This window comes from Solanum lycopersicum, chromosome 2 (genome assembly GCF_036512215.1).
Source record: "Solanum lycopersicum chromosome 2, SLM_r2.1".
In the NCBI taxonomy this organism is placed as follows: Eukaryota; Viridiplantae; Streptophyta; class Magnoliopsida; order Solanales; family Solanaceae; genus Solanum; species Solanum lycopersicum.
The window spans coordinates 40,994,318-41,009,038 of record NC_090801.1 but is presented as its reverse complement, the minus strand read 5'-3'; the positions used below and the strand labels follow the sequence as shown (position 1 = coordinate 41,009,038).

Below are 14,721 nucleotides of genomic sequence, written 5' to 3'. Positions count from 1 at the left end.
ACACATGCAAAAATGTATATCTTCGTGTTATACACTTAATTATATAATTTACAAACATTTTACTTCAAATATTGCAGAGAAAAAGGCCAAAGAATTATACAATTGTGAATTATACAATTGCAGTGAAATACAATTTTTTCTAGCTTTATACAACAGAAGTGTATATATTGTGTTTCTGTTTTTGTATAAAGCGAGAAAAACATATATCTTCTTGCTATACACTTATAATTATGCAATATACATACATTTTAATTCGATTCAACTGTATGCAAAACTAATTATACAATTGCAGCGAAATAGGCCAGCGAATTATACAATTTAGGCCAGCGAATTATACACTTTTATATGTATAGCGAATTATACAGTTTTTATGTTTGCTATGGAGCGCAATTATGCAAAGTTTGTTATATTATACAAATATGATTTTTTTGTTTGCTATATGTGAAAGTTGCCCTAAATTATATTAGTTATTTTAGTTTGCTCACTCATTCTTTTAAGTGAACACACACTCTATATAAGGTGAATAAAAAATCTTTTTAAAAAATTGAGACAATTCAAATATCACATTATATCTTTTCCAAAGATAATAAAAATTATTGGGACCCATGGGTTGTGGGTAGAAGTTGATAGAATACTAGTAGTCTAATAGAGGTAGTTTGTTATTGTCACTTTATTAATCAATCAATCAAATTTAACATATAAGAGGTAAAAGTTCGCATTTCTCTCCCACCTCCCTCTTATTCTCTCTCCGTCTTGTTTCCTTCGTCATTGAAGCATAATCTCAGATTCCAAATCAATATTCTTGCCACAAATTAGGTGATGATTGTTCTTCGATCTTTTATGCATTTCACATCTGGGTACTCGATTACATGTTTCCTTCATTTCTTTAATGCCCATATCTTTGTATTTTGGGATTCAATGATTCTTCGAATTATCTGCGTTTTGTTTACCTGGATTCCGCTTGCATGATGGCTCCGATTACCATTTATGTTATATGTGTATCTTGTGGAATTCAAACGGCTTCTATCCTTTTTTTTATTATTATTATTTATGGGCTTCTGATGCTACCAATTACTTTTACACTTCTGTTTTCTAGTTGTTCCTTGTCCTGCTAGCAGCCTATTTTTCTTCCTGATGTTTTGTTTTGCCAGAGTGTCTGTCATCATTGATATGTTTCCTGATTTATGGAATGTACATTATGACGAGAAATGTTTCCTGGGGAAAATGTTTTACCTTGAGAATTTTTTTTGTGGGCCATTTTCAAGAGTTGGGTTGGTTATATATGGTATAAGGATAGTGTCTTGATGTTAGTTTGAATATTGAAGGTTGATAACAATGTCTAATTGACTGTGTATAGAGTAAAATAATGTGAGAGTTGGGATAGTTGTATAGGAAATGACTTCAGGTAACCGAAAGCAAAAAAGCATTTGCCTTCAAGGAAAAAATGATTGTAGGATTTTTACAAATGCAAATATGTGAAGGCCCTTCTCACATCCGTATCTTCCTTAAGCTTTTCAGCTGACTGACTCACTATATGTTGGTTCCTTGTAAAAGGTGGTCAAGTTGAAGGAGAGTAGCTTAGTAGAGAGCAATGAGCCAGCGCCCGTCTGCACTTACAAGACCAACTTCAAGTATGATCTCACTGCACTATCAAACGTCTGCTTATGTGCTAATTTAGCTCTTTATGAGAGTAGTTACTTCGCTTCACTACAACCATCTTATTGTGTCTTATGTGTTGTTCATGATGTATCTGGAAATTGCATCCAATAGAGTTTTTTGTAAATTGATACATCTAAGCTTAAAAAAACTGCAAGTTTGTAGTCGTTGATACAAAGGTGTAAATAATTACTTCTCAAATTTCTGAGATGATAATGTCTTTCGATTTTATTGGAGATTGTGTCTGTATTCTTACATTTATGCGCATGCTCAGGCTTCCTCATTGCTTGATAGAAATATGACACTCCTAGGAGAATTTCAGGCATACTCTTTAAAAGTCAAACACCTCTTTTTTCTTTTAATTGTTTGTGTGGGAGATTATCCAACTCGTCTTTGAAGAAGTTCACATGAAAGTTGAAGTGATTACACTAAAGATCCATAATTTGTTAGCCATGTAGGTGGATCCCCATTTCTGTACTCAACCTTTAATTGTTAGAATGGTGGTAGAGCTAGGAATTTCATCAAGGGGATTTGAGAAAAGCTCTCTTTGTGTCTAGGGTATTCAACAATTTTTATATATACACATAAGAATATTTTTCACTTGTATTGCACCCAAGGGTGTGGCCGAGTGGTCAATGAAGGGGTTGAGAATCCGGAGGTCTCAGGATCTGCGGAGACAAAAAACACTAGGTGATTCTTCTCATCTGTCCTAGCCTTGGTGGTTAGAGTTACTTGGTACCTGTAGCTGGTGAGAGGTGACAGGTATTCCATGGAATTAGTCAAGGCGCACGAAAAGCTGGCCCGGACACCGCAGTCATAAAAAGAAAGATCTTTCACCTGTATACATTGTACAATTTTCCGGTGAAGAGGGTTTGGTTGAAACCCCTTGGCAGAAGTGTCTCTGCAACTGATGTTAGAGCATTTTTAAAGGCTGAAGTGTATATGCTTGTCTTTTCTTATTGCTGTTCACTTCATAGAGTAATTGAGAAATTACAGATTCATTTAATTGAGAGTTGACTATAATGAAAGATACCTAGCTTAATACTCCAAAATTTGATGGTGCATGCTGAAACTTCTTACTTTTCTTAAATTTTCTTCTACCTGTTCCTTGTAAAGTGGTCTATGGGATCCAGTTAGGCATTAGTCATTTACAAAGTCAAAACTGCTTATAAGAAGGAATAAAAAAAGTTGTATCCTTTTTATTTGTTTGATGATTATTGGGCCATAGTTTCTACGATTTTACATGCCAAACATTGATGATACTCCAAAGTTTGATCGTGCATGCTGAAACTTCTTACTTTTCTTAAATTTTCTTCTACCTATTCCTTGTTAAGTGGTCTATGGGATCCAGTTAGGCATTGGTCATTTACAAAGTTAAAACTGCTTATAAGACGGAAAAAAGGTTGCATCCTTTTTATTTGTTGTGTTTGATGGTTATTGGGCCAGAGTTTCTACAACTTAACATGCCAAACATTGACGGCTTCTCTATTGATAGTTGGCAGAAGTAGTCCTTTGTGAGATAAATGAATGAGGATTTGGAGTTATAAGTTTTAACTTTGAAGTACCAATTTTCTCTTCTTCGTTTCATAAAAGATAGCCCATATGGTGCATTGACAGATTTTTATGCTGTTTGAGATAGTTGAATGCTTCATATTTTTTCTAAATAACTGTTATGTTTTGCTACAAATTGATAACTCAGTCTTCATTGGTCACAGTATGCTATTACCATGTCCTTGTATAGATAGATACCTCCAACCTTTTCAATCTTTGAATAATTAGATTTATCTTTCTTTTTGTGTGACTGGTTATTGTAAATTCACAGGCAAGAGAAGATTGAAAGACCTTTTGCTTCAAAAAGATAATCGTGTATGTGCTGATTGTGGTTCTCCAGACCCTAAATGGGCGTAAGTTTCAGCACCTGATGCCTACTTATCTTTCTATTCGAACAAGTGTGGATACTTTTTGGATAATAACAGGAACATGAAATGCATAATCCACATCTCTAATGATTTTATAGTTGTAATTTATGGGCCTCTATATATATATAGACATAAATGTGAAGTTATAATATTGTTTTTTTTTCTTTTGGAGGTGGGGAGGGGGTTGTCACTTTCTTAGATGTAGCTTTCTTTATTATTTCTTCCTGTTCTTCTATAACTCTTGCCATGTATATAGCCAAGCTGTTCCTGAGGACTGTGTGTTCAGCTAGCTAAGCTTCCCTCATATAGAGAACAACCATATACAGATATCTGTCAGGTTGAGTGGAAAAAGGAAAAAGCGATTAGATGAAAGACTGTTTAGTTCAGTTTAATGTCTGACGTAAAAGGTTAGCCATTAAAGACCTTTGTATTGGCCAATCATTGTTATGATATGGTGAGAAGAAATTACTTTGTTATGATTCTGGTAAAAGACAGCTAACTCCTTCCTGATATAAGCTTCTGGGCTCAACTACCTTGTCTGTGTAGCCTATTACGACCATACCTAGCCTACTCATAATTCAAGTAACTGGAATAACATCAAAATACAAGAAAAATTCTATTCTAATAAACTTTAAAGAAGAATGTTCTAACCGTGCGAGTACATTTACTAGTTATTACATAAAAAGCTATGGTGACAAGTACAAGATATTAGCTTGACTTTTCCTTTCACCGTGACTTAATATTGAATGACATAGATCAAATGTTAATGCTACTTTATGAGTAATAAAATTCATAACTTTCTCAGTGTCAAACTGATAGTTTATAAAGGTCTTAATTTAGTGAAATTATGAACCAGATGAAGATGTCTATACAACAAAAAAAAAACTATGCCCAAGTTCCAACCAAGTTGGGGTGTCATTATATATGCAAATAAAGATTAAAAATATTTAAGTAATTGTTTATGAAAAGGTGGAACATGGGGATCATTTTCCAAAATTGAAACCAAAATGTAGGCGTCAAAATTTGGTTTGCAAATTTCAATCACCAAGAACAAGTCAAAACTTAAGAAAATGGGAGCTTGAGCGAGTGTTACGAGAATATAGTGATAACTGTAAATTGGTCTTTGAAAAATAAATAATTAGCGGGTATTTTGTTGTTTTAGGTTATAGGTAATAGTGTAAATAATTGTACAAAAATAGGGGCCTCACTTGACTCATCAGATTGGGAAATGGAGGGATTGCATTGAGCCTCACTTGGCCAAGCTGGTTCGAGCTATGGCTGGTTCCATGGCCCTCTTACGGCTCACCAGGTCTGGTCAGTCCAACTTCTTGGTTGACATGACCCTTTTATCAGGTTTAATTGAGACAGTTCGGAAGATTATGGCATTGCTTCAACCTTAAAAGATATTTACTGAGTAAACTATGTGCAGTTGCTCTAGTTCTATCTGCCTCTTGTTTCGGAAAACTACTTTTAAGAAAAACAGCATAAGTGACAAGGTGAAATGTCATTTTCTTTTACTGGTCAAATATCTCTTTCAGGCCATATCTGTTCCAAGTATCTCAAGATAACTTTCTCCTCTTCTATTTCTCTCCCTGAATTTTATTGTTCTTGCATTGTATTCATCGATTCCAGGTCGACCAATATTGGTGTTTTCATATGCTTAAAATGCTGTGGTGTGCACAGAAGCCTTGGAACTCACATTTCAAAAGTAAGTTTTTCACGAGTATTCTCTTCTTTACTTCAAAGTCGATGCTGGCCATGATTTACTGCTTGAACTAAGCTTTTCTTTTTTGGGATATGTATGTAACTTAGTTCTATCAATTTACTTTTCCTAGGCAGAGAACCAAATTTTTTCCCAATGTCTTCATAATTGACTGCGCAATAATGTTCTGTTGTTCCAAATTCTATAGAGATTGCTACTATAACCATTATCAATGTAGCACATCACCAAGTTCTTATAGCCTTGAACTATTTGTTTGTTGTAATTTAACCAAATTGAGCTTGTTTCCTGTCACTGTAAACGGTAAAATATTTTTTCCCCTTTATGATGGATATCAACGCACATGTGTGGTAGCTTGCAATTTGTTCACTAAAAAAGGAGAATAGGTAGCAGTAAGATTGACGAATGTCTGGTCATCTTTGGTTTGACCCAGATTTACTGTTATTGGCAGGTTTCCAGCAACAATTTCCTGCTAAATTTGATTTAAAGTCCTTGAAATATTCAAGCTATCTCAGATTATACTTTTTGATTTCTTAAATCAGTTTGCCAAGATTACAGAAAAACTTCATAAGTATTCTACTTTTCATGGCACATTTTATGTTTGACTCCGTCCTGACAGTTTGATGTGTTGCTAATTGTCTTCTAGCAATCTAGTTCTAAATAACTATCTGTTGCCTCAACAATTTAGTGAATGTTTCAATATTTCTCAAGTATAGAGAGTTATATTGAATTGAAAAGTTTTGTTACTCACCTTTGTTTTTAAGTCGAGACTAGGATCGGTAAAACGCTAAATTTCTCGGTTTCATTTAGCTTACTACATAGCAGGGAGACAAGAACATATACCTTAGCAATGTTCTTTACTAAAAGTCATGCTCTATCTTTAAAATTGTCAAGTGTGTAGATTCATGTTTGCATTTTTTCTGTCATGAGAAATGACAATATTGTTCTTGTTAATACAAAATTTTGATTACGATTGACTATGATGTTGCAGGTTTTGTCTGTGACATTGGATGAATGGTCTGATGATGAAATTGATGCAATGGTTGAGGTTGGAGGCAATGCTTCAGCAAATTCAATCTATGAAGCTTATATTCCTGAAGGCATTTCAAAGCCAGGAGCAGATGCTAGCCATGAGCAGCGTTCTAAATTCATTAGGTTAGTTCAGATGTGGAAGTGTTGTTCTTTCTATTCATCTTTACTTCTTAAAGCAATTTGTATCACTGAATATCGGCCTTCATGACCCCTTCCTTATTGATTGTGTGTTAGTATTCTAATTTCTAATAGGTCTTGTTTTTATTGATGTAAACACATTTCTTTTCAAGGTCCAAGTATGAGCGACAAGAATTCTTGAAACCAAGCTTGCGTATATTGTCAAATCAGAAAAAAGGATCTCTCAAAACAAGTTTATCTAATAAGATCACAGACAGCTTTCGAAGTTCGAGTTCAACTTCACAAAAATCTGTAAGTTCTAAATATATTATTATTAATATTGAGAATTGTTTTTATTTACTATTGTGAAGATTTGAGTTCTTTAATTTGAAGTTCTAAAATATTTCTATGGTTAAAAATAGGCAATATTTCCCTTTTACTCTTGTAAGAAAGAATTTGTACTTCTTATTTTTTTTTACAAATTTCAATATAGTTAAAGTGAATAAAATTCTAAAATTCACTATTAAAATTTGACGCCTCAAAATTTTGGGAGCCTAATCAGACAAACTTCCCCATCATGCATGTAATGTGTCAAATAATTCTTGTTGGTGTTGCCTAAGACATTCCTCTTTTGTGTGTAATGTACTAAAATGCTCTTTTAATCTTGTCATAAAATACTAAAGATATGTGTAATGTATCAAAATGACCTTTTAATCTTGTGGTCTTAAATATGTCATGTGGGTTCTTGAAATCAAAGAGTTGCCAAATTAGGAAAGAGGTATTTTTTTTTTGAAACACACTACAAACAAATTAAAACAAAGGGAGTACTTCATCACAGGCGAAATTTACACAATATGGAGTTATTTCACAATAATGTTGAAAATATCATTAAATGTTAATTGCATTTCCATAACCAATTTTATGTTGTTAATGCTCAATTTGGTCACAGGAAGGCATGGTAGAATTTATTGGAATGCTGAAGGTTAAAGTAATTAAAGGCACAAACTTAGCCATCAGAGATATGCTCTCAAGTGATCCTTATGTTGTCCTGAATCTTGGGAAACAGGTTAGTCATTTTTTGACACGTGACTCAAATTTTGAAATGAAAGAGAAACAAAAGTTCAAAGTCTTTGTTTTTGGTCATTTGATGAGAAAATGGTCAGATGTCCCCAACCTATTATCGGATTCTCATCTACACACTTAAACTTCATGGGGTCCTATCATCCCAGAACAGTTTAAAACTGAAATTATCATCTCCCTAAATGCTTACGTGGCGAAGTGAGTGTATTTCACTCTCCCTGAGAAAGCGAGCACCGAAAACAAATATTAAACTTTTTGGTATATATATATATATTCCTTCTTTTCTTTCTTCTTTAGAGAAACTTCTTCCTTTTTCATGATCAAATCTGTCTATCTAACGCCATTCCTAAGTCGTTGCCGCCACTACTATCTCCACCAGATTTACCATAGAAATTCAGGGGTGATAGGACGATCGTGAAGTTTAAGTGTAGTTGCCGTCAAAAAAAAAATTAAGTGTAGTTGGGAATCCGATAATACATTAGGGGGGCATTTGACCTCGTCATTTTATTTAATGATTGAATTGTGGCAGAATTTGTTGAAAGTTGTCTCTATATTTTGAAAAAATCTTGCGTATTTTGCTTGGCAAATAATTATTAGACCTTTTGATGATGCATACTCTTACTTATACATAGATTGTCGAATAACTAACAAGAAGAAGTTGATTAGATATGTCTCTTATCTGGTTCTTTTGTTCAGAAAGTGCAAACAAGTGTAGTAAAGAGCAATTTAAACCCAATTTGGAATGAGGAAGTAATGCTTTCTGTTCCACAAGATTACGGAGTTGTAAGACTGGTAATAATTCTATTCTACTTGTCTCGAGAATAATGTCTATTAACTTTTTCATCTTTTCTGTTTTTCCTTCATCTTGATATGCTAGCTTTTATTTATACAACTTTTTAGGGATTTATGTATATGCTTACAATTATAAGCATTTTGTTAGAGGATTAAACAAGAACTTTCTTTTATTGATTATACAAGATTAAATATGGAACTTCTAATTGCTGATTGGATTATTTTATGGAACTTAATAGTGTCAGAAGGATGAAAATGATTATGTAAAAGAAAAAATATTGCAGTTATTTGGCTGTTTTTCAGTGAGCAAGTTTTATTCCATTGTTTTTTCAGTGTTAAGGAGTTTTAATATAATTAGGGACGTAAAAACAAACTTTATTAGTCGGTGTTAAGTATTTACACAACAATATCATACCAATGTAAGTAACACATATACAAAGCTAATAGAAAAAGAAAAATACACAATTGAATTTAGAGAAACTGAACAATAACAATAAATATGGATTGCATTTTCTATTTATTTATACTTATTTTTTAGTGTAGCATTTTTAAACGGATAAAACTTTTTTTTTTTTGATAAATGTAACTTTGTATTCACAAAAAAATATCATGCAAAAAAGTAATGGAATGTTTAGTTACAACCCTATTGGACAATACAAAAAGAAACTAGCAAGTGAGGTCTAAAACCCATGGAGTCAACTAACAAATCTATATGCCCACCATATTTTGTTTACACAAAAAAATAAAAGAAGTTAATACAATTCATTTTTTGTTCTCTGGATGTTGTTGATTTTGACTTGAAAACAATTCGCATTTCTTTTCTTCCATAAGGTCCACCAGATACGGGTTAGGAATTAGTTTCCACCTGTCTCGCTCAGAATTTCTTCTTCCAATTGTCTCCAGCTCCTTAACAAATAGAAGTGTTCGTAGGCATCGTCCAGTTTTAACTTGACATATTAATATTTTTATTTATAATAGTTAAAATTAAGTCAAGTTGATAAGATGTTAGCCATGTGTTTATAATACATTATTTTGGATGTTGTTGTAAAAACTAATCGATTAATATAAAAATTTAAGTAGCTTATTTAGAATTCTAAATATCCTGTTAAGAAGTAGATAGATTGTTTTTTGAATAAGAATATATAAATATAAATTTTGTATGTATTTACAATCTTCAATATTGTCTCAAGGAAAATAAATTGTGGGGCCTCAAAATTGTGGGTGACTAAAGCAAACACTAAAAAACGTCTCACTAGAGCCACCCATGTTCCTATCAACTAACGAGGCAACACCAATCCAAAGAATATACTTGCATAATTTTGTGAGACCATTTATTGTGAGATATGGAGATAATTATTGAGTGAAATTGCATTGTCTTTTTCAATTACAACTAATTGACACAAATAGGACCTCGACTCTGAGGAAATTCACATGGGAATGAAGGGAGGGAAAAATTATTGGGAGCTGAAAGAGAGTGCTCTAGAAAGTTGCCTAAAGCAGAAGGAGAGACCTTTCAAGAGTATATGAGAGTCAAGAGGGAAGCTAAGAAAGCTATTATTAAAGCTTGAGGGGAAGCCATATATGGGTCGTTTCGAACATGAACAAGGGAGAAAGAAATATCTAAACTAGTACAACTTGAGAGAAACAGAGTAACGAATTAAACAAGGTGAAGCGTATTAAAGACGATTCTCAATTAGTATTGACCGGAGATTATGAGATTAAGAAGAGATGGGAGGAATAATTTTGGTCAACGAAACACAACTACGAGAACAATACTTAAGATCACCATATATTTGTGTATGATAGAAATTTAGATACACATAAATTAGGCCAACAGAGAGGAAGATGCCATGAAAAATATGATTAATGAAAAGCTTGTGTTCAAGATGGTATCCCGTTGATGTTTGAATGTGTATTGGAGAGATTTGAGTAGGATAGGTTACCAAGCTATTCAATGCTATATAAAGAAGTGGTTGGATGTCCGATGAGTGGAAAAAGACCACCTTGAGTACCCTCTTAAGAGCTCTTTTCCTGGTGTACTGTACTCAACAGCATTTACCAAGTCAACAGTATGCCTGATCTTTAGTGAGCCACTTAACGACATCTGCAAAAGCTATTTGGATAAAAAGAAGTCCGTATCAAGCACTTCGCATTTCTTGGTTCTCACTTTACTTCAATGTTTTGTTAAAGTGAATATTGCATACTGCCAAAAATGATCTTGATTCGTAATTAAAATCTTATGTGCAAGCAGAAATTGTGGTACCAATGGTACTATTGGAAAGCTGTGGTAAAATGAGAGTGTTATCTCAGGAGACCTTGCTGTTGCTATCTAATTATCATCTTTGTCACAGTCTCAGCCGTTGCTTGATCTTATTCATTCTTTCTAGGAAAAATGTTGCTTGGTTGCTCAAAATATTTCAATTAAGTCCTATGTTGCTTTCCAAATCATGTGTACTATTGGATTCTATGGCCTATGCCTCTTTAAATAAGCTTCTTAGGACTAGCATTGGGTGTTTCAAAAAGTGAGGTAAATCTGTAAGGGATCATTTGGTAGAATGTATACAAATAATGCTAAATAGAGTGTATTAGTAATGTTTGTATTAGTTATGCTTGCATTAGTTAAACAATAGATTATTTCTTATGCAATGTTTGGTGGGGTGTATTAAAAATAGCATGTATTGTACAAATAATCCTTCTTTTTTTGTCCGGCATCTTTATGCCTATGCATTCCCTTGATGCATGTCATATAACCGAGACTTGTGAAATTCGGGAACTATTTACTGTAAATGCACCTTCTGTTTGTGGCGATATTATATCCTTACTCTTTATTTTGCATTCATTTTGTCATCCATTGTTCACCATTACTCTCATCTTTCTTTTTACTTGGAACTGCAGCAAGTATATGATCACGATACATTCTCTGCTGATGATATAATGGGGGAAGCCGAGATAGACATCCAGCCTATGATAACATCTGCCATGGCATTTGGGGATGCTGGAATGTTTGGTAACATGCAGATTGGAAAATGGCTAAAATCAAATGATAATGCCCTGCTGGATGATAGCACTGTAAACATCGTGGACGGGAAGGTGAAACAAGAAGTAAATCTTAAGCTACAAAATGTTGAATCTGGAGATCTTGAATTAGAATTAGAGTGGATCCCTCTTGACCAATAGGTGTATATAAGATTTTAGAATTTTTTGCTACTTACCCTCCCATTTGTGTTTTTGAAATAATCACATATATGAACTTTTGAATCAGAAGTATTGGATAATCCATGCTGTTGTATTCTCTCTTGCACACTCACCTGTTTTCTTCCCTAAATTATGCACATGGACTAAGATCATATTAGCCAAATCTACTAACTGTGGTGGAATGACTGAGATTTATGTTCATTATTGAGTTTCAAATACTGAATGCTTAAAAATTAAAAAGAAAAAAAAAAGAGCTTTTGGACTGTAACGGCATATAGGTAGAACATTAGTCGCCCAACGTGAGTGGTTTTAATTATTTTTTTTTTCTCCCTTTCTTTATTTTTCTTTCATTTATTATTTTTTCTTTTCTTTTTTTCATAACTCTTATTATTTTGCTAATGAATATGAAGTTGAGTAATCCACAAATATGATCCATCTTTTTTTGACGCGTAAATAAATGGGAAAAAAGGTCTGAAATATATTGAAAATTTTATCGAAATTGTTTTAACGATATCAAGCTTTGAAGATGATTTTTTATTCCTGAATTAGTTAATAGTGTATTTTAAAGGTATATATGTGCTCGAGAGGATATCACAATTCATAATTATATATAGTAATGTATCCACATGCGCACATATATACCTTTAGAATATAGTATTAAATAGTGCAGAGGGTAAACAGTCCTTCATAAAATTTGATACCGTAACAATAATTTCGATCAAAATTAGAGTATTTTTCGGTACCCTTTATCCCCTTAAATTTTTTACTTTCAAGTTAAGTCAACAATAACTGTAATCAAAATTTGTCATATATTTAATGTAAGAAAAATAGTGTATGTTAGCATCTAATGATTGAGTAATAATCAATGGAGAAGAATATTGTAGTTTTAAAACACCATTATTCATGAGGCATAAATTATTTCTTTAAGCCCTGAAGTATGTGTTGCATCTAAGACAAAAGTTAAAAAGTATCTCATAAGTTAGACATGGTAAAATAGTGTAAACTGTTGTTCATGAGGCACACCTTATTATTTGAAAGTTATTGGTCTACGTTTTGCCTCTAAGACGAGAATTATAGTTCATCTCATAAATTAAGATAAAATGTGGTAGTGTTAAGCCTTTTCTATGGAGTGCAACTTGTTGTTTGAAAGTCCTTGGCTAATAAGTCTTTGCCACTATGGTAATAATTATACGGTATCTCATAAATCAAAGATTTTTTGTCTATGAAATTTAAAACTTATAGAAATGAGCTAAAAGTGTCTCACAAATTTTTAAATAAAAAAATAGGACAAGTGAGCCCCTTTTATTTTTCTTTACATTTTTTATTTTTAATTTTAATAAAAAGACTAAACTAATGACATATTTGTAGTTGTCTCTAGACAACTTCTAAAATTGCTTGGACAACTATTGAAGTTGTCGAACGACTAAAGAAGTTATCTCAATAACTACGAAAATTGCTAGACTAAAGTGTAAAAGTTAAAATTTGTCACTTCTACCTAATTTTTAAGACTTGAAGAACTCCTACCTAATTGATAAATTAGTGTATCCCTTTTAATAGAAATTCCCAAATAACTTATTCCTTAGGAGTCCTTGGGCTAAGTCTTGCATATAAAGCAACACAATGTGATAGTGTCAATTTTTTGTCTCTACAACAGATTAATAAAATATCTCATAAATCCAAATAGTGTCAACGAGAAATGATATAATATTAAGTTTTCATTGATTAGTCACTTTTGGAGGGTAATTTTGTGTAGAAAATTTCCATTGAAAGTTTATTTTCATAAATAATTTCTTTTGAAGAACAAAATACAATAGTAGCCCTTATAGGGCTATTGAGAACAAAAAAAAAACGAATAAATTGACAACTAATTAATATTTTTTTAAAGAAATAATAAAAACAAGAGGAAAAAGTATATATCACTCATCTCAATAATTAAATGATGAATTATTATGTACACAAAAATCAAAATGAAAGCTTGATTAAGTAGAATTTAACTCTTATCCTTATCGTGTTTCTCAAACATTATTATAATCACTATACTTTTACTTCTTCATTTATTAACGACGTTAGCCACTGACGTTGACCCTAACGTTGACAATGAAGTCTCTCTTTGCTTTCTCTCTCGTAGCCTAACGGCAAAAACAACCGCCGAAACGGTGAGCAAAACGACGCCGGCTGCTCCACAAACCAAGCTGGAAATCAATAGCACTTGTCTCACGTGATCTTTACGGTTGCTGTCACGTGACATTTGATCGCCGGAATTATCCCACCAGGTCAAATTCCTAGCCTCCGGTAGCGAAGAGGGTGTTTTCTCTCCGGTGCCGGCGAAGAACGAATGCAATTCTGGATCTGTAGATTTTGCGGTTGGGTATGATGAGTGTTGATATGGTAATCCGTGCTCCGATGGACGGAGTTCTCTGCCGTATGAATTGGGGGAAAAAATGGAGACAATTATTATGATGATGATAAAGAAGAGAGTGTTTTGTAAAATTTGATCCATTTTGTTTTTTTCTATAGCTTTGGCTTATCCTTACAACACACTTTCTCTCTCTCTCTAAACACTGAAATAGAGAGTTGGAGTTTGCTTCTCATCAAAGGAAGAAGCAAAAAAGTTATCAAGTGTTTGTATGAAATCTTTTATAAAGTAGTCCTACATATGTATTAGTATCAAAATTGAAGTATATATTTTTTCACTAACTTTTATCACTCTACTACCTATTATACATTTTCCTTCACTTTGACAAAATATAAATCACTTTCTTTTTATAGTTTGTTTTAAAAAGAATGAAAAATATATATATTTAAATTTATCATAAATGATATCTAAATAGCATCTGTTATACTTTTGATATATTAATATAGTGTATATACTCTTTGAATTAACGGGAGGAACACATGTCATTAAATTTAATGAATTTATTTTGCTAGCTGACTCGACTTCGAAAGTCCAAATGTAAATTGACATTACTCGAAACGTTGAAACGAGACAACCAAGGTAAGCTAGCAGATAATGATTAACAAGATCGTAAAAAGGTAGCAAAGACTATAGTTAGATATAACTGATCTCTTTGGACCGGGTGACATCAATTTAGACTCTAAAATATAATTTGATATATCTCATGTACTCACACATGGGATACGTTCAACAGGGATGACATATACATCTTTGAAATTCTTCAGGCTATAAAAAGCAGAACAAACAGATTTTTG

General features: G+C 32.8%; 2 protein-coding genes across 3 annotated transcripts; one reads left to right on the top strand and one right to left on the bottom strand.

Annotated features, from left to right (window-relative positions):
* The first annotated feature begins 658 nt into the window (after positions 1-658).
* On the top strand, positions 659-11,623 carry LOC101267752 (ADP-ribosylation factor GTPase-activating protein AGD12). Of its 2 annotated transcripts, none has more exons than XM_004231518.5 (9): positions 659-816; positions 1,555-1,631; positions 3,479-3,560; positions 5,208-5,283; positions 6,287-6,450; positions 6,618-6,756; positions 7,394-7,510; positions 8,221-8,316; positions 11,212-11,623. In XM_004231518.5, exons 2-9 carry the CDS (start codon positions 1,592-1,594, stop codon positions 11,491-11,493), a joined length of 996 nt encoding a protein of 331 aa, XP_004231566.1. In that variant the 5' UTR covers positions 659-816; positions 1,555-1,591; the 3' UTR covers positions 11,494-11,623. The 2 variants fall into 2 exon arrangements, with proteins under 2 accessions (XP_004231566.1, XP_010315635.1); XM_010317333.4 differs by having other exon boundaries at positions 703-857.
* A 1,798-nt stretch (positions 11,624-13,421) lies between these two features.
* Positions 13,422-14,204, bottom strand: LOC101267460 (uncharacterized). The gene has a single exon (XM_004231517.4). The coding sequence runs from the start codon at positions 14,009-14,011 to the stop codon at positions 13,562-13,564; it is 450 nt and encodes a 149-aa protein (XP_004231565.2). The 5' UTR covers positions 14,012-14,204; the 3' UTR covers positions 13,422-13,561.
* Between the last annotated feature and the right edge of the window lie 517 nt (positions 14,205-14,721).

Coding starts and splice junctions, on each gene's coding strand:
- LOC101267752 (XM_004231518.5), top strand. CDS start 1,592: ATGAGCCAGCGCCCGTCTGCACTTACAAGACCAACTTCAA. Junction 5,284..6,286: donor TTGGAACTCACATTTCAAAA/GTAAGTTTTTCA, acceptor ATGATGTTGCAG/GTTTTGTCTGTGACATTGGA. Junction 6,451..6,617: donor CAGCGTTCTAAATTCATTAG/GTTAGTTCAGAT, acceptor TTTCTTTTCAAG/GTCCAAGTATGAGCGACAAG.
- LOC101267460 (XM_004231517.4), bottom strand. CDS start 14,011: ATGGATCAAATTTTACAAAACACTCTCTTCTTTATCATCATCATAATA.